Genomic DNA, 24495 nt, shown 5'->3' on the forward strand with positions numbered 1-24495 from the left:
AAATGAACGTCTGATAAAAATGAAGAGGGTTGAAAAACAAAATGCACATGAAATGAAAACAAGTCAGACTAAAGGAATACTCCGCCCAAAATAACACCACAAGCCTGTAATGATAAGAGGATGAGTAAATAATGACAGAATCTTGGGGGTGAAATCTTTTTTAAAAGCTGATATCAACAGAACAGGTTGCTGATATAATGCAGGTTTATTTAATGAGAGAAACAATATTTCTAAAATGAAATGAGCCAAGTCTATATATCTAGTCAAATATATCTGTAGTGCTTTTCACAATACACAATTTTAATCATGTTAATATTTAGATAATATCTTAATATGCCTTATAGTTGCATTTCACAGATTAGAGCTGGACAATAATATAGTTACACTATGTATGCACATATTTATATATTCATATATAAATTATACTTTTAAATAAAATTAAAAAAAGTTATACTTTGCAATGAAATTCATTATTTATCACAATATTAATTTACCTACCATTAACAGGGAAGGAAATGCTTTCCACATATTAGTTAGACCTTGAGAGTCTATGACTGTGTAAACAAATTATTTGTTCACTATTAAACTCAAAAGAGTAGCTATTTTATAATTAATGTTTTTACTAATGAAATCCATTTTATTTTCCCCATTATGTTTGTCTGGATTCTGTGTTTTATGATTTAATACAAATGTATTTAAACTTAAAACAATTTAATCAAGCTTTTAAAAAGTAATCAAATAAAAATATAGCAATTGATTTACAACAAAACATTGCAGGCTTTTTTAATATATATATATATATAAAGATAAGACGCTGCACAACAGAACTGCATAAATTGAAACATGGGTGAAACATAATCTTAGTTTTATATAAATTTTGTAAAATAATAATTATAATAATAATAATAAAAAAAAAAAAAAAATATATATATATATATATATATATAATCATTACTTTAAGAATTACATTTTACTATATAGTAATATATTTCTGTCATAATTTCTTCAAGTTAAACCAGACTTTTATTTTGACGGTTTGCCGTGAAGATCTTTCGGTTTTATCATCATCACTTTGAGAAGTACATTTTAGTTTAGGCTACAGTAGTGATATATGTATATATATATATATATATATATATATGTATATATATATATATATATATATATATATATATATATATATATATATATATATATATATATATATATATACTATATTAGAACTTAATTTATTATGCATTATGGAATCATTATTTAAGTTTTCTTTTTTTAAGATGGATGTAATTTGAATAATATAATTTAATAATTTAATAATATAATAATATAATTATTTTTTTTTTTTAAAGGTTAACCAGACTTTTATTTTGGCAGTTTGCCATGAAATCTTTCAGTTTTAGTTTCAGTATCAGTGTGTATTTTACGGTAGTTTTTCAAAACGATAGAAAAGCTGGTGAACTGACTCTCGAAGCTCATTGGCAGTTATATTCATCCATATCAAGAAAAACATCCAGAGCTTATCTTTGTTATTGCCAAAAAAATGATCACAATCTCGATATGATATAGTTTATCGGCCAGACCTATGTATAAAAATCAGGCAGAAACAGTTGATTATCCACACAAAGCAGATGCAAATTTGATTGTTCTATAACTAACAGAAACACAATCTAAAATCAAAATCAAACTAATGATGGGTTTACGGGTGAAATGAAGATGGTTGATGGGGATGGGGTGGGGCGAGGGGGCACAGCTGCGTCTTACGCTGTGGGCACCGTTGCGCTGGGCGGCCTTGCGGTCCTCTGGCCGGTGAGGTGTGGTACGGGGCGCGTGGGGCGGGGCCAATGGCGGCCGGTCTCCCCCCTCATACGAGTACGGGAGAGGAGGACGCGGAGGCACGGAGTCTGACTCCTACACATCGCACAGAACGGGAAAGTGAAGGACTCTGTTGCCACGGGCAACAACCAACCCAAAGCAGCACAAGAGACTGAGTGAATCCACAACACAGGTGAACACACTCTCCTGAGGATCTGAGGCTGCCTTACTGAGATTCAATCATTTAAAAAATCATGACTTACTTCACTTTTATGCAGGTTTGACAGGGGGTTTGCACCGGGAAAACCTACAAATGAAGAAGAAGGTCAAGAAGAAGGTCTCTTGTTTAATAACTAGTGTTGTTATCGTTTAGGTGAACTGAAATAAAGCTGAAATAAAATAATATAATATATTAGATGAAAAACTGATTTGCCTTGAATTACAAATGCAGTCTTGCAAAAACTGAACTAAAATAAGCTGGTGCTAAAATTACTAAATCTAAAATGGAAAACTGATACAAATTTCATAGAAATATATATTTTTTTAAATTACAAAAACATTAGCAGCAATAACAAAAATAAAATGTAATGAAAATATACAACTGAAAATATATTAATAAAAGCTCTTAAAATATTTATACTATATAATACTAAAATAACACTGATAGTAACTTAGTGAGTGTGTGTGAGTAAGTGAATGAATGCATTAGCAAAATTGTGTGTGTGTGTGTGTGTGTGTGTTTGTGTGTGTGTGAGAGAGAAAGAGAGATAGTGTGTGTGTGCGTGCGTGAAAGAGAGATAGTGTGTGTGTGCGTGAGCGAGTGTGTGTGTGTGTGTGTGTGTGTGTGTGTGTGTGTGTGTGTGTGTGTGTGTGTGTGAAAGAGAGATAGTGTGTGTGTGTGTGTGTGTGTGTGTGAGTGAGTGAGTGATTGAGAGTAAGTGTGTCTGTGTGTGAATGTGAGAGAGAGAGAGAGAGAGAGTGTGTGTGTGTGTGCGTGCGTGCGACCTGGTAATCCCTACGTTATGGGGACAAAATGTCCCCACAAAGATGGCAATATCCGAAATCCTTGTGGGGACATTTTTAGGTCCCCATGAGGAAAACATCTTATAAATCACACAGAAGGAGTTTTTTTGAGAAAGTAAAAATGCAGAATGTTTCCTGTGATGGGTAGGTTTAGGGGGCAGGGGCAGTGTAGGGGGATAGAAAATACGGTTTGTACAGTATAAAAACCATTACGTCTATGGAGAGTCCCCATAAAACATGGAAACACGACATGTGCGTGCGTGAGAGTAAGTGTGTCTGTGTGTAAGTGAGTGTGTGAGAGTGTGTGTGAGAGTGAGTTTGTGTGTGTGAGTTAGTAAGTGTGTGTGAGTTAGTAAGTGTGTGTGAGTGTGCAAGTGAGTGTGTGAGTTAGTAAGTGTGAGTGAGTGAGTGAGTATGTGTGTGTGTGCGTGCGAGTGAGTGTGTGTGTGAGTTAGTAAGTGAGTGAGTGAGAGAGTGTGTGTGTGTGTGTGTGTGTGTGTGTGTGTGTGTGTTTGCATTCTCTCTCACTGGGTTCTGCGTTTCTTTTGGGTTTGTTCTTGCTCAGAGCCTCCATCACATCCTGAATTCTCCACAACTCCTTCTGGATCTGAACGTGTTTTTGGCTGGGTGGCTCCGTCTGGACACAGGCAAACTCTTTATGAACACTCAGCTCAATGCAGTGGAATTATCTTGGAATGAGTGAATATTTGCACTTATTACACAGTTCTGTGGAATACTTGATTCTGATTGGTGAATCGCGCATTCCAGCGGTATGTTACTCCCAGATAACAACCACCAAAAATGAATAACACCGCTCATCCGGGTACTACGAGTTATCTTGACCGGTACTACTTATATGCTTAACGCTGTTATTGACTGCCATACAGTGGAAGACTCCAAGTGTTTGCTCTATAAAGTTTTAAATATGGATATTTTTCTTACACCAACGCATCGATTCGAATCAGAAGGCTCTATTAACCCATCAGAGCCGTGTGGAGCACGCTATTTGGCGGACAGCTGCATTTTTATGGACTTCACTACTGCTTGGATTGACGTTAGCCAGGACTTTTTTATACCTCTGATTGTATTCATCTGAAAGAAGAATGTCATATACACCTATGATGACTTAATTAATAAAGTAAATTATGGGCTAATGTTATATGGTAAAAACAAATCTTCAGCAATAGATAAAGGCCTAAAGCAGTTTGGAACAGTTTTGCTTCGCAGAAGCTTTGAGTATGAGCTAATAAAATATTTAAACTCAAAATATTTATATTGTGTCTAATTTACTTGAGACTAGTAGCCGTGTAATAAGCGGGATAATATACACCCAGCCGGTTGTTATCGCAGAATAAACCCCTTCAGAGGGACACAAGACTTGTTCTCCAACACTCTGTTGGGGTTTATTTTGCGATAACAACCGGCTGGGTGTACATTATCCCTTACATATTTTTAGTAAGCTAAAAAAAATTGACTTCTTACAGCTCTTACAGGTTGTTGGCCTGGTTTGTTTCGTTGCTTCTATTGCTCTCCCCTTTTTTGTAAGTCACTTTGTATAAAAGCGTCTGCTAAATGATTAAATGTAAATGTAGTAAGCTAGTATTCTGTCTTGTCACCTGTGGGCTCCCGAGGGCCTCGAGCTGCTCCAGCAGGTTAGTTTTAGCCAGTGTGACGTCTGCCTCCAGTCGGTCGTACTCTCTCCAGCTCCGCTCCAGTTCCTGTGAGCAGCACAGCATGATGGGTGAGCGATTGAGAGTGTGTAGTATTACATCAGTCAAAGCGAGCGGAGTGTGAGACGTACGGCGCTGACGCGGGACAGCTCTCTGCAGGTGCTGAGCAGGCCGCTCTGCAGAACGTCTCTCTGCTGGATGACGCTCTGGACCGCCGCTGGATTTTCAGCGCTCATTTCGATCTCCTGACTGGCTGACAGTAACGCCGTCTCCAGCGTGTGCTGTAAAACACACATGCAGGAATAAGACTTTTATTAAAGCCCTATTCAGACGGTAATTGATTCTCATGCTGACGTCCGTAAAAATAAATGTGCATGCCACCTCAGTGATAAAACTTGTGCATTCGGATGGTGATTAATTCATTGATGTGGATTCAGACGGCAATTAAATCACCACAGGACCTTGGTGTTTGTCTAAAAACAGGAGGTAATTCGGCCGGGGATTTTTATGTGGGTGGTGGGAGAAAAAAACTGAATCCATTCTGGATTTGGACGGCAATAAAATCACTGACTATTCCCTGTAAATTATAAAAATACTTTACGACCCCATGAGATTACCGTCCGAATAGGTCTAAAGAGTGATGTATGTTGTGAATGGAGACGTTCAGTACCTTTTCTCTGTGGAGTTGCTGCAGTTTTTCTTCTTGAGTTCGCACTACTTTATCCTGCTCACAAAGTCGACTTAACTTTGCCTGTAATGGTAAAGTCTAAGGTCAAATCTATTCAAGTGGGTTATGTTAAACAAATACATATCAATATGTTATCTCAAATAAATGTCAGGTCATAAAAACAGCATATATAATAATTCTAACAAAGTTTGGGGAAAAATGATAAAACAATGCAGTCTCAAACAAAATAAAATAATGCAGTTTTAAATAAACGTGACAGCAAAAAAACAGCATGTATAATTTTTATACAAAAATCTGAAAACAAATAAAATACATAAAACAATACCTTCTTGTATTGCATACGCATGAAACATCAAAATTATTATTATTATTATTTTTTAGTCATGACAATGAGTTTCAGCACCCTTTATTCTTAGTTTTCACTCAGACTTCACTATAAGTTGTATGATTCCATATTAAGTTTTAAGGTTTTAATACGCTTTCTCTCTATCCACGGCTTCAAAAGTTGCTAATATAGCTTGATAGATTGAGATAATTTTTGATCATTAATAACTTTATTCTTTAATTTTCACTCCTAACCCTTCATAAAGTGTATAAAAACACTGCATGCCATATATTTTTAAATGTATAACAAGCACAAACATAAATAATATTTGTCGTATAAGCATAAAAACAATCCAGTCAGATTGCTTTATAATGATAAACTTACATCAATGTCTAGCTCCTCCGGTTTGTACAAGTAGGTGTTTTCTCTGTATTCTTCAGGACTCACCTGCTGAAATGAGAGAAAATTGTGTAAGATATAATATGCATTATATAATATATCCTAAAAAGTGTTATACACCGGTCTAGACTGCGCATGAAGCAATGGAGTAAGCGACATGAGTCTGTGTGTAGTTAAATTACTACCGCTCTACATGCAACTTACTCCTCAATATACTGTCAAAGTAACTTTACTACACAGAGTAACTTCAGTAAATCCTGAAACTATTGCATCCAGTGTGATATGAACATGTGCAGTCAGTTTGGCAACAGGGATCTTTATATACAGTCACACTGTATACAAAAGCACTGGGACTGACAAACAATCCACATTAAACATGCAAACTCCACCCAAACAGCTCGGAGGAAGCAAATGGGAAAGTCTGATGGAAGTTTTCTATCTTATACAAACACACATATACAAAAAATTATTTGCTTCCTTAGTATTTTGTCTTGTTTTCCAGTACAAATATCTAAAAATGAATCTGCCAATGGGGTTGGAACAAGAAACTATATCTTGATTTAAGAATGTTTAGATTTTTGTACTGGAAAACGACAAACATACTAAGTAAGAAAATCATTTTTTGCATACACTCATTCACACTTGTCTGCAGCCGGATGAGTTTATGCAGATATGAATCATCTCATCACAGAAATAACGCTGTTTCAACACCATCTGGTGCGAAAGAATCACAAAACTGTTAACAGCGCTCGTGTCGTACACGTCCACAACATCTGCTACGGGACACAGGGACACACGCACACACAAATAAAGAGTTTGGGCGCCAATTTAAAAGAAAACTCGCAAGGAACACAGCAAGAGGCATGTCCTCTGGTAAATATAAATGGATTGTGTGCTGGAAAACCGTTTGGAGGGCGATGGAGGTTTCGCGGTAGCTGTTCCCTACAGGACTCGTGGCACTTGCGGGTCAGCCGTGCGCCACGGTAAATAATTACAGTCCCCCTCTGTCAGGTCTGTCAGCGCTCGAGTTAGTGTGACTAATGACAACAAGAAAAAGCTGAGAGTAAATCCGAAAGCCCGCACACGCTCGACAACAGGCCATGCAGCCCCATAGCTGAGTGAAGACGCAGGGGAATCTCAGGCCGAGCCTCCAGACGCTCGCACTCGGACTGTGAAGGAGATTTCACACCACTGTGAGGAAGCTGCTGCTGCTGTCGGAGATTTGAAGAACGAAGAAAATCCTGGACATAAAGGGATAGTTCACTCATAAAGGAACATTTACAATGACGGCTTGAGGTTGTCAATGCTTTTAGGGTATGTTCCAGAGGTGGACAAAGTACACTTCATTACCTGAGTAAAAGTAAAAGTACTGCTGGCCAAATATTACACCATTACTAATGTAAGTAGTAAACACAGATTTCTACTTAAGTAAAAGTACAGAAGTATTTGTTTTCAAAAGTACTTACACTGCAAAAAATGCTTGTTTCTAGTCCAAACATCTAAAAATTCTTAAAACAAGAAGTATTTACTAGACAAGCAAAAGTGATTGTATTTTTTTGGGGGGGGGACTAACTAAAAATTAAGAGAGTTTTTGCTTAAAATTTGCAAAATAATCAGCCAGAGGGGTAAGCAAAATAATCTTAAACCAACATTATTTTACTTACCCCATTGTCAGATTATTTATCTTATTTTAAGTACAAACTCTTAATTTTGAGTTATTTTTTTCCAAAACAAGACAATAATTTTTACTTGTCTAATAAATGTTTCTTAATGTAAGAATTTGTAGATATTTAGACTAGAAACAAGACAAAAATACTAAGTAAGAAATGCATTTTTTTGCAGTGTAAGTATTAAAAGTAAATTTCCTTTTTTATGTCAACGCATTATTTTATTATTGTTGTATAAATGGGCACTATGCAATCATAATTTAAGTCAGTCAGTGATGCTCCATCCGACATACTAGCATACGACTAACTTGAACTAATTTAAATACTTGTATAAAGTTACACAAAAAAACGTTACTAAAAATCAGTGTTTAAATAATGCTGTGAAATCATTGAACTTCACAAGAGCCTACATGAGTGATTCCTGAAAGGCTTTCTGCAAAAACCCAAACACCTTTTATAGAAGAAAAAAATCATCCACTGACTTTCAAATCTGCTACAGAAACGACTTTCGACTTCAAAGTCCTTGATAGAAATGTAGTGGAGTAAAAAGTATATTTGTCTTTCAATTGTAGTGAAGTAAAAGTCATAAGTTTACAGAAAAAATGATACTCAATTAAAGTACAGATACTCCAAAATTGTACTTAAGTACAGTACTCAAGTAAATGTGTTTACTGTCCACTGTTAAAGGGATAGTTCACCCAAAAATGTAAATTCTGTCATGAATTACTCACCTTCATGTCGTTCCAAACCCGTAAGACTTTCGATTAAGATATTTTTGATGAAAACCGAAAGCTTTCTGACCCCTCCATAGACAGCAATTTATTAACCATTCTTAAGGTCCAGAAAGGAAGGAGAGACATCGTTAAAATAGGCAGTGTGATTACATTGGTTCAACCTCAATGTTATGAAGCGACGAGAATACTTTTATGCGCAAAAATAAACTACTTTATTCAACAATTGAACAACCACTGGCGTCACATGGCCTATTTTAATGTTGTCTTTCCTTCCTTTCTGGACCTTGAAAGTGGTAATTAAATAGCTGTCTAAGGAGGGATCAGAAAGCTCTCGGATTTCATCAAAAATATCTTCATTTGTGTTCCGAAGATGAACGAAGGTCTTGCGGGTGTTGAATGACATGAAGGTGAGTAATTAATGACAGAATTTACATTTTTGGGTGAGCTATCCCTTTAAGCTTCTAAAATTAATAAATGATGTACAAAATATTATTTTCAATGTTGTGTAATCTCAGAATATAATTATTTTACAGAACGTGTTCTTACAGTGTAGGTACCCAAGAAAGTACTAGGTAATATGAGGTAACTACAGGGGTTAAGGTTCGGTTTATGGGTCGGTTCAGGGTTAGTTCCTAGTTATTATTACCCGGTTATTGTAATAACTATAATAAGTACATTGTAAGAACATGGGGAACAGGGGGCGTAGTAAAGAAACTTATCTTAAGATATGATAAGTTAATTAAGGATTTTTCACAATTTCGTATTACAGAAGCAAATCTTAACTTGATTTAGGATTCTTATCCTTTCTTACAAAATCTCATCTTATCTGTAGTTAAAGCTGCACTGTGTGATATTTTCCCCCATCTATCGGTGTAAAGGTATCTGACCATCCAGTGAATAATAGTTTCTGTTCCTCTCAATTCTGATTTCGTTTTAACTCCTACGGTGGCCATTTTAGGCTAAGATTAACATGGCAATCCCTCTTTTCACATTCGACCCGGAGCCATCGAGTGTTAAAACTCGAAAGGCGAAGCTTGAATTTACGGGTATGTCCCTCTTTGGCTACTGTACTTTCAAGATGGAGGAGCAACATGGCGACCGGCATTCGAACCCCTCACCCGTATGTGTTTTCAATGGCATATTATAAACTTACGAGAATACTTTAATACTTGAAAGAAGTAAATATACATTAATGAGCACATATATTTTTGAAAGAACTAAGTGTTTTTAGCTAAGAATAAACTAAAAAAGTTACACAGTGTAGCTTTAAGAAATCTTAAACCGCTCAATCTAGTTCAGTAATCAACTGTCAGTCCTGTTACCAAGCAACCAACAACTCGCAAACGGCTTCTGAGGAAAACCTAAACTCAAAATGGACAAACAACAGCATGCTTTTAACTCCAGTGCGGCAGAAATTCATATTTTGATAAGCTCCGTTGAAAAGCCTGTTTTATAAATCGCCTTTTGCATGCACACACACACACACACACACACACACACACACACACACACACACACACACACACACACACACACACACACACAAAACAGAAAAAAGAAAACGCAATGACTGTCTTAAGCCTAGTTCAGACTGCACGATTTTCAAACTCGTCGGGTCACTGCTCTATTCACACTGCATGGCTATCTGGGGTATCATTCAGTCACTGCTGTGTTCACACTGCACGATGGTTTGACGACAGAGGAGTTCACACTGCATGACTGAACAAGAGGAAGAATCGCCGACAACTCTCTCTCTCTCCGGTGCGCAAACTACGTTTCCCAAACACACGTGCGATGTGCCGAGTAAACAACGCGAGATCACACGTGCGTCAGACCGGAGTTCTCCCGCGAGACTTGGAATTGTTATTAAAAATGATAAACTGCACAAAATTTGCTTCAAATTGTATGTGCGCTGATTTGTGGAGAAAAAGAAAAAAGATTATGGCGGAAGAAATTGTTGGAGAGACAGAGGGAGCCAGGATTGTTTTCTACAAAGACAGTTTGAGGTAAATAAACAATTTTGAAATGTGCTGCTGCTGTGGCTGGATGTGCAAATGTTTGGCCTTTGTTTCTGTTTGATAGAATTGTAAATATATCTATTAAAATACTGAAATTCTGCTCTATAACTCCTCCCTGAACCTCCTGCTGCCCTGTATCTCACTCTCTCATTGGCTGTCGGTGTAATTTTTAGTCAGAACGCAGTTCACACAGCAGGAGTTTCAATCGCCGACAGCTCCAGATATTTAGCATGCCAAATATCTCACCGGCGTCGGCGATTCTCTCTGATCGCGTCTTTGATTATTCACACTGCGTGATTGTCACTCGCGTGCACGAGCACCAATTTGCCTGTGATCTCGGGCATTCGTCGGCGATTTCACAAAACCTGTCGGCGACTCAAAATCGGGGCAAAAATCGGGCAGTGTGAACTAGGCTTAACAGTATTGAAACTTACTGTAAAAAAATAAAATAAAAAATAATAAAAAAGCTTTACTTATTCCGTTCAAATGCTATTGAGGTTAGAATGTGTAGGTATACCAATGTCGTATGTGACTTTAGAGATAACCCTTAAATTTGCGGATATCAAACGTCCAGCTTCAAAGCAACTTTATGCCAGTAAGGAACGACCGCTAATGCTCTGTGACGGCTCGTTAGCCTCTGTAATGTTGGTCGCAATTCGTCAACTAACTGCAAAATCATGTGTCCTAGGAGTCTGTAATTATTTTTCAAGCATTTTACTGTCAAAGTACAACACATCCTCTGAGTCCTCAACATCAAAAGTCACTGCTCTACATCTTATATAAATAATAAATGTAACGCTCTCTCGAAAAATGACTTTTCTACTGTGATTTTTACCTCTAGATTTCAAAAAGGTTTAAAGTAAGGAAACCAGTGGGGTTGTCCTAAGGTTAAGACAGCTTTTAGGATTTTTTTTGGTCGAGTTAGGATGCTTCTGTAATACCAATTTCCTATCCATATTTAAGATCAAACATTTATGAAATGTCATTCTGTAATAGCCTTTGCCCTAAATGTGGTCCTAACTGAAGAAAACAGATAAGATAGGATCCTAAAGTTAAGACCTTTCTGTAATGCGCCCCAGGACTGTAAAATAAAGTGCTACCAAATATTATGTCTATGTCATAAAAGCTCATATATGATGCTGCGAGTGAAACTATAATAAAATAATAGGCATAATAATCTCACTGTCATAAGGACAAAAATATAGTTTTAATAAAACTATTGCAAAATACAGTTCTCATAGCTGGTAAGGAATATTTACAGCCAGTTTAAAGTTTTAATTCACACTTTATACATCAAGCAATTTCAATACTGACTTTACAAAGCACCAGCAATAATTAGCAAACCATTTGCTAGACATTAGTAGGTTGCTAATGCCGGCTCAAAAAGTAAAGCAAGGGTTGTTCAGACATGTTTGGTTTACCCTCTCCAGTTCCTGCTTTCTTGTTACTTTAGACCTGTTCACACCAAGAACGATAATGTATTCTGCCGCAAAGTTATCATCCTTGATGTGAACGGCCCTTTCGACCTTGTAAAACCCTGTTTACGTGACATTATCTGCGCTTTTCCTTCAGAGGTCAAAATGCTACGTGACGCCCAGAGTACAAACAAAAAAGGCTTTGTAAACCACACTGATCTTGCACTAGTACATGAAAGCCGGCGTGATGGATGAAGCCATTGCTAATGAACGTGACATTAGCATGAGCAGCTGATTCGCACGGCTGTGCGGTGTACGAAACGTTCAAGCCATGCCAATACCAGTTTGACTTTCAACAAGAAAACAACAACAACGGTGAAAACCAATGGGATGTGCTGGAACGAAACCGACACAGGATGGGGCGTGAGGGGGTGGAGCTTCGACAAAGAGGCGGGGCCCATGACACGGAAGGGGAGGAGCATAACCATGTGTTCCAAGACCTTACTTGCTGGTACAGTTGCGGCCTTGGCGCCGAGTTCTCAATCATAGTGTGAATCATGAAGATTATTGGCTCATTCTCCTTCATCTAGTATGTGAGGTGGAGGAGGAGGAGGAGGAGTAACAGCCGTTATCAAAGCAAGACTCACGCTGTGTGTTTTAACAGCTTCTCACCCTTACAAATATCACAGGTCTGCTTTACTCATGCTTTTTTCTTGTTCACCGTTTCAGAATAATGACTGTGTGCACTTCAGTAATGCAATACAATGTTAAAAGACAATAAATGGTTGTGTCAAAGAAAGAGAAGAACCCTTTCTAGATAATGTTGACCTTTTCAAAAATCCTTCCTCAACTTAAAGGGGTGGTTGCATGCGATTTGACTTTTTTAACTTTAGTTAGTGTGTAATGTTGCTGCTTGAGCATAAAAAGTATCTGCAAATTTACAGCCCTGAATGTTCAATGCAAACGGTGATATTGTCTTTTAAAGTTATGGCAGTTTATTGCCTACAAAAATGGCCGGTTTGGACTACAACAAGCTTCTTCCTGGGTTGGTGACATCATAAACCCTCGCTAGTCTCCACAGATGTGACTTCTGCCCGTAATGGGAAGGGCCGTGGCGTTTCCCTGACAACCTGTGCTTGGCACTTCAGCCAATAAAAATACAGGAAACTACATTTGGCCATCTAACCAATCGAAGACCATTGGGTTTTTCAGAGGGATGGGCTTCAGAGAAGCAGGAAGCAAACGAGCCGTTCAGAGGACAGTGGAGACAGCGGAGTGGAATAAAGGGAGAATATAAGAAAAATACGCCGTTCAAAAAAAGAAAAGAAAATAAGTATTAAGACATGTAATACTGCGCCCATAAACACAACCAGGCCTAGAAAAAAAACACTGAACCACCCCTTTAAAACATTAAAATGTCCACCAAGATGTGTTTTATGAGCGACGCAGTGTTCACTGGAAAGTGCTTAAGAAAACATTACTGTAGTCTCATCTATACATAAGAACAACAGGAAAAACAGATCTCAACAGTCTGGACCAGGGCAGAGATGTTAAGAGTTAAATCATTGAATTAATAATTGTTCAATTGAAATGAAGCTGAAATAAAATATGAATATTAGACAAAATACTTAAAATTTACACAGTATGAAATCTTGCAATGGCAATTCAAAATAAAAGTTACAAAAAACCCCCAACAAATTAAAGCTAATTCAAATTATTAATAAATAATGCTATACAGTACCGGACAAAAGTTTGGAGCCTGCATTTATTTGAGTAAAAATACAGGAAAACAACAGTAATAATGTGAAATATGATTACAATTTAAAATATTTGTTTTGTATCTAAATATATACTTTAAAATAAAATGTATTTCTGTGATCAAAGCTGAATATTCAGCATTATTACTCCAGTCTTTATTGTCACATGACCCTTCAGAAATCATTCTAATATGATGATTTATGATCAGTGTTGGAAACAGTTGTGCTGTTTAATATTTTTTATAACCCATGTGATACTTTTTTCAGGATTCATTGATAAATAAAATGTAAAAAAATAGTATTTATTCAAAATAAAAATATTTTCTAACAATATAAATCTGTACTATAACTTTTTATCAATTCAACACATCTTCATCTAAATAAAATTATTCATTTCAAAAGTAGTGTATATTGTTACAAAAGATTTCTATTTTAAATAAACAGTGTTTTTTAAAAGTTTTTATTCATCAATGAATCATGAAAAAAAGTGAAAAGTTAAACGCATTATGAAAAATATTAAGCAGCACAACTGTTTTGATAATAAATCATCATATTAGAATAATTTGTAAAGGATCATGTGACACTGAAGACTGGAGTAATGATGCAGAAAATTCAGCTTTGATCACAGAAATAAATTACATTATAAAGTATATCCAAATAGAAAGCAGTTATGTTATATCTATTAAAATAGTTCACAATGTTAGTGTTTTATCTGTACTTTTAAATGCAGGCTCGGTGAGCAGAAGAGACTTCTTTCAAAAATATTAATATTTCCAAACTTTGACTGAAAATACATTATAAAAACAGAATAATTATTCAACTACCCCAATCATAATGTTTTATTGTACGAGTACTTAATTCCCAAATCCCAAGACTTGCTTCTGCCTGTAAAGAAAAGAATATTAAATGTACTTCCTGAACCAAGGGCTTTAGAAACAGAAAGGTCACTGCTGTGGTGTGTTAGTTATATGAACAATACGATACACACACAATAGGCTTTCATTGAGAAAGCACAAACTAAACAATACAGATGAACCACGTTCTGTTTTTAAACTACTGTTAAGAGAATGAAATGACTTTGCAGTGAACTGCTATTTTAAGGCACACCATCTGCATTCAACAGACGCAGAACAAAGAACTGTAGCAGATGCACCGCGTCCCGACTGGAGAACAGAGAGAGCGCTTGGGTTTGATCTGTGCTGTAATAAAAGTACAGTAGCCAGAGAAACGAGACAATGAGTGAGAGAAACAGGAAGTGAGAAACAGGAAAGGCCCTCACCTGGCTGTCCAAGTACATGAGATTCCTCTGTAGGTGATGGGAAAGGATTTCACTCTAGAGACGGCAAGAGAAAGAAGATAAGAGGAGAGCGGTGAGAAATCGAGAAACTTTGGGCTTCAGAGCAAGGGGAAGTGCAACAGAGACGGTGCAAAAGAAATCAAAACTGAAGAAGCCATTCACTGCTGGAAAAGTCGACATCCGCTTTCTCCTGAAGTTCATCATGCACTTCTATCAGCCAAATGAAGCAAGCCCAAGAGCAAATCAGACATGAGGTTCTGGCATATAAACGGCTCCATCAGAGGATAGCAAACACACACACACACAACTTCTGCTGATCATGTTCCTCAGACGCATGCGGCAGTCGCGCGAAACATGATCAAAACCTACAGGACTGAAGGGTTTGCAAATGTTAGTGGAAAGGAAGGGACGTTTCTCCACATAATAACACTTTACAGTAAGGTCTCGTTTGTTAACAGGAGCTACCATGAACTATCTGTATTTTGAACTGGTGTCTTAAAGGCTAGCCTGGCTTAAGGTTTTAAGGATGCCATTTACAAATAATCTATTTTGCCAGTCTTCCATTAAAGCTCCACTGTGTGATATTTTCCCCCATCTATCGGTGTAAAGGTATCTGACCATCCAGTGAATAATAGTTTCTGTTCCTCTCAATTCTGATTTCGTTTTAACTCCTACGGTGGCCGATTTAGTCCAAGATTAACATGGCAATCCCCCTCTTCACATTCGACACGGTGCCATCGAGTGTTAAAACGCGAAAGGCGAAGCTTGAATTTACGGGTATGTCCCTCTTTGGCTAATGTACTTTCAAGATGGAGGAGCAACATGGCGACCGGCATTCGAACCCCTCACCCGTATGTATTTTCAGTGGCATATTATAAACTTAAAAAAATACTTTAATACTTGAAAGAAGTAAATATACATTAATAAGCACATATATTTTTTGAAACTTTTCTTTGGGATGTCAAGTTCAAAATATAATGCATTTGACTAGGGCTGCAGAATATATTATATACATGGCTGAATAATAATAATAATAATAATTGTATTATTAAATAAAAAAAATACTAAATAGCTAAATAAGATATAATACTGTTTTAGTGTTTCACAGTTTTACAAAATAAAAAAATCATATAATAATTGTATTTTACATTACATTTTACATTACATTTTAATTAATTGTATTATTTAACTGTAAAATACAAAAAATATTGTTAAAAAAATATTTTACATAAAACAAAACACAACGATACTAAATAACAACAAAATAAGATAAAATACTGTTGTTACATTTCCATTAAACTTTAATTTACATAATAATAATACTGCTTCTAAAAAGACAATTACAAAAAATCTAAATAAGAAATATTACCTTTAATATTTCACTGTAAAATACAAAAAAATATGTATTTAAAAAATATAATATTACTTTAAATAACATTTTTATTTTACATGATAACTACTACTACTATTACTACTAATTAAAAATATAAATTGTGTCCTTTATGCCGTCCATTACATCGAAAGATATAAAAAGGCTTGTTCGTTTACTCGCCCACAGACCCTCTAAGGTATCAGGACAGAAGTGTTTGAAAGCGGAGACTTTGACTATGTCCGGATCGGATTCAGAATGATGATCAAAACACAGACTGAGTAGTAATGTTATCTAGTTTTGATTCATATGCTGTTTAACGTTTGATCATTGCGTTTACTATAAATGTGCGTCAGCAAAGCTTTTATCGTTAATGTTGTAGAAGTATTGTTCATTGTTAACTAATGTAGTTAGCTAATGTTAACAAATGAACCCTTATTGCAAAGCACTAAATCTTGCATTGCAACTTATCAACATCAACCAATCCACAACAGCATGCGGAAGCAATGGGAAAACCACCAAACTAGGAAATGAAAAGGGCGAGGTTGTGGGGTGGCCGGGGTTTGGCAGGGTACACTAACAAGCCCCTGACTCTGGGATGCACAGGCTAGCACCATCATCCACCGAGGCTGACCTTTGGGTTGGCGGCATCGAGGTTCAGCTGCATTAGCTGTGCGAGCGTGTGCTCACGGAGGCTGTTGAGCTCCGCCTGCTGCCTCCGCAGTTTGATGAGCAGCAGGGTCAGTTCCTCTGGCTGCAGCGGGCGACAGGACCAGCGGTTAGTGGACTTGGGGACGGGCCGTGTTTTCATACAGAGGGTGGGTAACACTTTATTTTAAGGTTCAGTTATTAACTATTAACACCTTGCTTATTATCATGCATATTACTAGGATATTGGCTGTTTATTAGCACATATTAATGCCTTATTCTGCATGACCTTATCCTACCCAATACCTAAACTCAAACGTTTGCTGGATAGACTGACATAAACCTGTGATATCAGGTCAAGCTTAGTTGCTTAAACCAGCTTAGTTTAGTAAGCACAACAAAATGATTAAAATATTGTACTTAAATTACAATAGAAGTCAATGCAAAACATGAACAAATTCAGTATTAGGCTATGTTCAGACTGCATTTTTTCTCAAATCAGATCTTTGTCCGCACTATTAGGCCCTGATCACACAGAACGCCTTTTTTCACGTTTGAAAACGCAAGGTGCACTGCGCTGCCTTTTTTGGTTGAGGTTTTTTAATTTAGAAAAGAGCAGTGCATTGCGGGTTTTTATTTATGTTTCTAGGTAACCCCCGAATCAGCTGTCCTGTCAGTCAAATCAATGTAACGGTCAACACAACGGAAGGCCCGCCTCTCCATTCATTCGATTGGACAACAGAAAATAAACGCGATGACGTCGGGCACTTTTCCGCTCTGAGTTGATTTTTTTTCTCAGCTTCATGCGTTTGGAGCGCTCCTTCAAAAACTCGAGGCACAGCAGGCGGTTAAAACGCGAGGGCACATAAGCAACGCACATAAAACTCTCTGCCGACCGAAATCCATTCGAAAAAGGCGCGTCTCGCTGCAAAAACTCGTTCTGTGTGATCCAGCCCTTACACTGGTGAGCGTTCTGGCGCGCATCATCCAGGTGGATGCTGCACATTGGTGGTGGTTGAGGAGATTCCCCCCTTCAATGTAAAGCACTTTGACTACCTTGAAAAAGCGCTATATAAATCGAACACATTATTATTATTACACTGTCAGAAAAAAAGCTACATTGCTGTCACTGGGGCAGTACCCTAAGGTACAAAACCGAAAAGGTACTAATACGCACTCTTAAAGTACTGATATGTACCTTTTAAGGTAGTAATATGTACCATTTAGGGGTGCATTTTAGATGTACAGGTATACACATATTAGATGCACAAAGATGTACCTTTTCACTTTTGTACCTTAGGGTATCATCCCAGTGACAGCACTGTACCTTTTTTCTAAGAGTGTAATTGTGTCCAGACATAACCAACCCATCTGGATGGGTTGCTTTGTATGTGACGAGGCTTTCACAACGGATGCCAGAAAAATGGAGCTCTCCAAAAAAGTGCTCTTCCAAAATCTGTCAATCAAGAAAAAACTGCAACAGGGGAGACCGGTAAATATCGTGATCAGGGCTTGACTTAACACCTGCCAAATGCGTGTGTATTTCAGTAGTGGCCACTCCTATTAGACACTTTGGCGGGTTGAAATGTATACATAATATAGACATTTATCGATTATAGTATTTTTTAAAAAACATCTGAAATAATAAACTAAGCGCAATGTAGTGTTGTATTACATATTGATACTGATTCCAATATGCATTTTCCACAGAATAGACACACAATACCAGCTGCTCTTTCTCTCTCTCTCATTAACTATCTCCTGATGTAAATTGTTGGTGTTACAAGACTTGAATTTCACCATCCAAAGTGCGCGCACATAAACCGCCTTTCAGCACTAAATTGAGCTCTTTATCACTGCTTAAACAGTCAAATACACACACAATAATTTCAAAATGCTGGTCTTTGTGAGTATTTACATAAACACACTCAGCTCTGTTCTAAGTAAAGGTAAACAGTTGAGAAAGAAAACGCATTTGTAACAGATCCGTTCATCAGCTCTTAAAGTGACAGCAGTCTAATAAACCTGCTGCTAAATCAGAGATAATATTAAAAACATCTATATGGCAGTTTTTCCTGATGGTGTTGATGTCAAAATTGTGGGCAGTGAAAATGCGGAGTAGCTAATAACGTTGGAAAACCACTAACCACAGTGGCGAGCAGGCAAAAAAGTTAATGTCAAGCCCTGATTGTGATGTTCTGTACAGGGTTCACCAACAAAATCTTTACACACACCATTTGAATATCATGTGAAAATGTCATGCATTTCCGTCACCGGTTTTAATGTTATGGGTGTGTTGTGTTAAGAGTGAGACAAAAGACTGAGACGCATCAGTAAAAATCTGATTGTAATCGCAGCTCAAACCACCTCCAAATGTGGTCTGAATCAGATTTGGAAAAAAATAAAATAAAAATCAGATTTCATGTTTTTATTTTGTTGTCCAGACTTTTAAAAAACCCATGTGGATATGAAATCTTATTTTTCCTGGCAGTTTGAACATAGCCTTAGTATATAAACCATGCCAAAATAACACTGGTCCAGGGAGGAGAATATCTGTAAATAAATGAATAAATAAATATAAATTTGAAATAGAAAATAGAGGCATGGAAACATAACATTTTCAGGATAGCCTGACATAAACCTGTGATGTTTATTCAACATGATTAACCAGCTCTACCAGGTCCAGATAAGTTACATCAACTAAGTTAGTAACCATTAATTGAAAGGTTGACTAACCTTTTCCAGAAGGAATAGCTGGATTAAGTTTAAATTAGTTACTAAGAAAGGAAAATCCCAGGTTTTACACTAATTTATCATTAGAAACTTGTTCTGCCCACCAATTAAGCAACAAAGTGGCCTAATCTTATGTTTGTCATTTAATCTTGGGTTATAATAATTCAAATAAAAGAAGTAATATTCATTTAATCTTTCAAAGGGAGATAACGAGGCGTTTACCAAAATCAAAATGTTTAAGGTACAAAATGTAATTTCATGGACTGTAGCAAAAGACATTTTTACAGCAGCTACCCAGCGATGATGAGTAAAACACATATGGAGGAGCTCTATTAATATTTCATCAAGTGACCGCAGGCTTTTTCATTAAAATGTTCTCCTTGAAATCATATCACAGACAATTTCTGCCAATTGTGTTTTGTGTTAGTGAAATGAATAAATAAAAAGCATAGGCTTAACAGGAAAAAGGCGGCTTTAGGCTGCCAAAACTTTAAACGTCAAGTAAGAGAATAATAATTATAGTTTTTAAGAAGAGCTTATGGTATTAGCGCTGCTTCTGTGTGTTGCTGTCACAATACACACACACACACACACACGCTCCTCTCTGTGTCAGAGGTATTTCATTCAACCATGAATAACCAACTCTTCTGCATTGAAACAACAGATGAGAGTGTACTTGAATAACACATTTGAATATCCGTTTAACTCGTGCATGCATTTGCAACCTGTTTTACTTCCAGACGTGGGATATTTTCAGGTGAAGCAGATCAAATCATATTCTGATGAAAGATTACATAAAAAATGTTACCTTCGGAATGACGTGCACTGATGAATCGCGCACTTTAAGACCAGGAGCATGTATTAAGAAAGTAAATACATTTTGATCTCATGTTGCCTTAAAATAAGCAGCTTCAACCTACGCATGTAAAATATCCCATCCTAATTTGCAAGCCAAAGCCTCAACGAATCCTCAGTGGCTTGCAACTGAAAAATGCAAAGATTTTGACAGGAAAGCAAAGTTCTGGATTTGTGAGTTACACACATTTTCTTTGTACAGAAGAAGAGGTGGGTGGGTGGAGAAGAGGGAAAGCGTACCGTTTTGCCTTGCAGAGACTGTGCGGTGATGCTCTGTGCGGGAGGAACAGGCCTGCGTTCGGCAGGGTACGAATACTGATAGAGAAAGAGCAAAGCACAGCAACCATGACAATTGGATCGAGCCGTTCTGGAGAAGAGTGCATTAAACCCTCAGCATTAAAAGAAACTTAAAGATTCAGTCATTTAATGTGAGCGGATAATCACCCGCTCAGTTCAGAAAACGACAATTATACAATCAAGAAAGACATTTCTGAGCAAGAATCTGAGGTATAAATGCAGGGTTCCCACAACCAATACACTTCCATGACTATTTTAGTTGTTCATAATTATTAGATTACATTTTTTAATTCAAGAGTGATAAGATGCAAAAGAAGAAATCTGTCTGGCACGCTGTCTATGATTCTCCTGTCTGTGTGACAGACAAACTCGCGCGCAGAGACAAAAAGACACAAAATGATGCCAAAATGCCCACTTTGTCGAGTATCCTTAAAGAACAGACTTAAATGAGTTAAATAAAGTCTTAAATGAGGGAAATGCCATGTGCTTTAGATCTTAAAGTGACAGCAGCCTAATAAACCAGCTGCTGTCGGCCATTAAAGTTAATCAAATGACAAAATTATTCACTGCTCCTGACTGAATAACTTTTGTCATTTTAATAAGGATTAATCTATTTTTAAATTATAATTAATACAGTAAAGACTGTGAAGTGTTTGATAACTTATTATTATTAGTTTACATTAATTTGGAGATTAACTGTGAAATCATTACAATATAAAATATATGAAAAACTTTAATGTTAGATGTACTGTTTTCAAGTCAACACCTCACCGATTCATTTATCCGTTCAGAGCAAGTCTCACAAGTCTGACTAAAAATGAGCCATGAACTGGGAGATCCTCGGAGTTACGAGTGTGTGTCGGGTCAGAGGTCACTCTTCCGTCAGAACTAGACTTGTGTACGGCCATTGCCGAAGTCAATGCTTATAGTTTATAAAGTTATAAATATGGATAATTTACTTACAAAATGTATTAACCTTTATTACCCCCTGAAGTCATGTGGATTACTTTTATGATGGATGGATGCACTTTTTTGTATTTCAAAATCTAAGGCACCATTCACTCCCATATATAAAGAGCCAGTATATTATTTAATTATAACTCTGATTGTGTTCAGCAAAAAGAAGAAAATCATATACACCTAGGATGGCTTTAAGGAAGTGTATGTAAGATTGTGGCCAAAACTGGTACTGCAAGTGTTTCAACTGCGGGGGTTAATGATGATCCCAGACTTTCCCTACTGTGGGAACCCAGTATAACTCTTTACCTTAGAGAGGTGCGGTCGGTGGCGACGTTCAATAGTCAAGTCCCCACGAAACACCGGAGAGGACACTTCAGAGCGGGAATCTGGGTTTAAGGGCCGATTAGGGGAGAAGGTGTGGTAACCCGCCAGTGATCCGTGGGAAGGGGACGTGGGGATGGACTCTGCGATCTGCCCCATGGTTTTGGGGCTGGGCAATGTCCCGTATCCGAGCCGGCTGTGAGCCTGCCTCTGCTGCCACTCGTACAGCTGCCACATAGTGTCGTCCCGTATGGAGCGGCGCTTCTCTGCTGTGGTGGGCTGAAGCGCCCGGTCATACATCGACCCCGCGACGCTGCAGATGCTGTCCGGCCGAAGCATGTTTCGTGGGAGCGTGCGATAACCCTCAGGATAGCGTGGCACGATCTGCGCCCGGTGGCTTGGCATATTCCTGGGCAACGTTTGGTAGGACGTAATGCTGGAAAACAAAGAAGGTGGTGTCAAAAAAAGTTCAATGAAATACAAAACAACACTTCAAGCAATCCATTTGAATAAGAGTTTTATAATACAATCATGCTAATTAGGCCGGGCTTTGACTTTGTGATGATTTCCTGTTTTGCTGCAGGTGATAATTAAAGGGTTCGAACTGTGCTTTTTTACATGCTCAACTCTCTTTAGTGTGTAATGTTGCTGTTTGAGTCCTTCCAGTAGGAGTTCTTCTCTATATCACTGTCAGTGTTTCTGAACTCAAAGAAAACGCCTCCATTGTAGTCTTGAGTTTTCTTCTGCGAACAAATATGCCAAAATGTTCCTCATTTAAATAATTCATACGCATAATAACGGGGTGGGGCCTGGTTGAGCCAATTAGTAGTGCGTTGAAACTGGCAGTTATGGTAAAGGGCAGGACATTTCCCAAACACACTCGAAGTTCGGCGCTTGAAAAGTTTATGGGTGGATCATAGACTATAAAAAGTTGGACGACACCCCTTCACCCCTTCAATCTTCTATTGGAGAAAAGTGAAGCCTCCAACATCCGAATATGGCACTGACATCTTGTGCTGATTTGGGACCGGAGTCTGCGCAGGAGGAAGTAGAGCCGTGATATCAAAACCCAGCCCTTGCGCAGTATCTGTTAGCTGAACAATAACTTATGTCGGTGTGGAATAAACAGCTATGAAAATGTAGAAATTAAAGTCAAAGCTCAAATCTCCTCCCAAAAATCCCGCAAAACGATCATTTGGTACGTTAATGACAACTTTGCTCAGAGAAGCTGTCAATCCTGACGTCACACCCACATTTGTATAGCAGAAACCATCTTAGGAAAACATTTATTTAAAGTGTAATTTGATTGTTTTGTTTGTCTTGCATCACATTAGAATACATGGAGGGGAGGCGTTTATGACCTATAAACCCTTCACTTTTCAGGATGATGGATGGATGGATGGATGGATGGATGGATGGATGGATGGGTGGGTGGGTGGATGGGTGGGTGGGTGGATGGATGGATGGATGGATGGATGGATGGGTGGATGGATGGATGGATGGATGGCTGGATGGATGGATGGATGGATGGATGGATGGATGGATGGATGGATGGACAAAAAGATAGAATGATAGAAAAATACAAGATACTGACAGATGGATGGATGGATGGATCCTTGACTAATCATAACATACTGGAAAGGTCGACCAATCAGAGCACATTGTGCTTTACAGGCGGGGCTTCATTGAGACAGGAACTAAACAGAGCGTTACTGACAGACTGGGAAGAGAGGAGCCGCAACAATGGAGAATATGAGGAAAATAATCAACATTTAAGCAGGACAACCTGCTCTAGTAGAGCCTAAAAAAAGCATAATAGGTTCTCTTTAAACACACTCATTAATATATGATAAAAGGTTCATGCTCAAAGACGTCACAGTGCTGCTCCCTCCACAAAAGCCTTCACCTTTCACTCCGGCTGATAATTAAGCGCCTCTAATTTTCACTTGTCATCTGCCGATCGCTCAGAGATAATTACAGCATACACGCATCAGCAAAAGGAAACGCAGGAAAACAGATGGGATAACGGAGAGCGTTCCAGTCGAGTTTCTGAAGACTGTAGTGAGGGAGAGTTGCTACTCTTTTCCAGGAGCTGGTGAGTCCGGCTTCGGTTCCCTGGCATTTTTATGGGCACCATTAAAAGGTTTGGCTTGCACACCCTTGTATTGACAGAGTAGAAATCAATAAAGAGATCCAAGTGCCAAAATGCACAACCACAAAAGTGATGTCTCTATTTGCTGAACACGAGAAGCTCCAAGCGATGTTGGCTGGATGTAGAAGGCCAACTCAATTATTTAGCACAGCATTAACCATCTAATATTTTCAATAGATACATTTACACCAATTCGTTTCACTCAGCTTCTTTTAATTGAACACGTGGGACTGCAAGAGAATTAATATATAATCACTTTCATTACAGCATTGGAAACGTCCATTGTGCCAGTTGATAAACATCCTATTTATATATTTTGCCACTGTGTTCATTCTTGTTTTTTTGTCTTTTGATGGAA

The 24495-nt window shown here is 37.7% G+C and overlaps 1 protein-coding gene across 26 annotated transcripts in view; it reads right to left on the reverse strand.

Annotated features, from left to right (window-relative positions):
• Positions 1-24495, reverse strand: part of plekha5 (pleckstrin homology domain containing, family A member 5) — a 205660-nt gene that overhangs the window by 11820 nt on the left and 169345 nt on the right. For 8 of the 26 annotated variants that reach the window (XM_067426983.1, XM_067426985.1, XM_067426984.1 and 5 more), the window contains 12 exons: positions 21971-22421; positions 20648-20722; positions 16806-16925; positions 14785-14838; positions 12254-12334; positions 5900-5965; positions 5173-5253; positions 4634-4783; positions 4449-4550; positions 3361-3469; positions 2073-2116; positions 1759-1905 (listed from right to left, as the gene is read on the reverse strand). In XM_067426983.1, coding sequence (XP_067283084.1) covers positions 1759-1905; positions 2073-2116; positions 3361-3469; positions 4449-4550; positions 4634-4783; positions 5173-5253; positions 5900-5965; positions 12254-12334; positions 14785-14838; positions 16806-16925; positions 20648-20722; positions 21971-22421 — 1480 coding nt within the window. The remainder of the gene's footprint in view (positions 1-1758; positions 1906-2072; positions 2117-3360; positions 3470-4448; positions 4551-4633; positions 4784-5172; positions 5254-5899; positions 5966-12253; positions 12335-14784; positions 14839-16805; positions 16926-20647; positions 20723-21970; positions 22422-24495) is intronic. The other 18 variants (XM_067427003.1, XM_067426990.1, XM_067427006.1 and 15 more) reach the window with 12 other exon arrangements.

This window comes from Pseudorasbora parva, chromosome 20 (genome assembly GCF_024679245.1).
Source record: "Pseudorasbora parva isolate DD20220531a chromosome 20, ASM2467924v1, whole genome shotgun sequence".
NCBI lineage: Eukaryota > Metazoa > Chordata > Actinopteri > Cypriniformes > Gobionidae > Pseudorasbora > Pseudorasbora parva.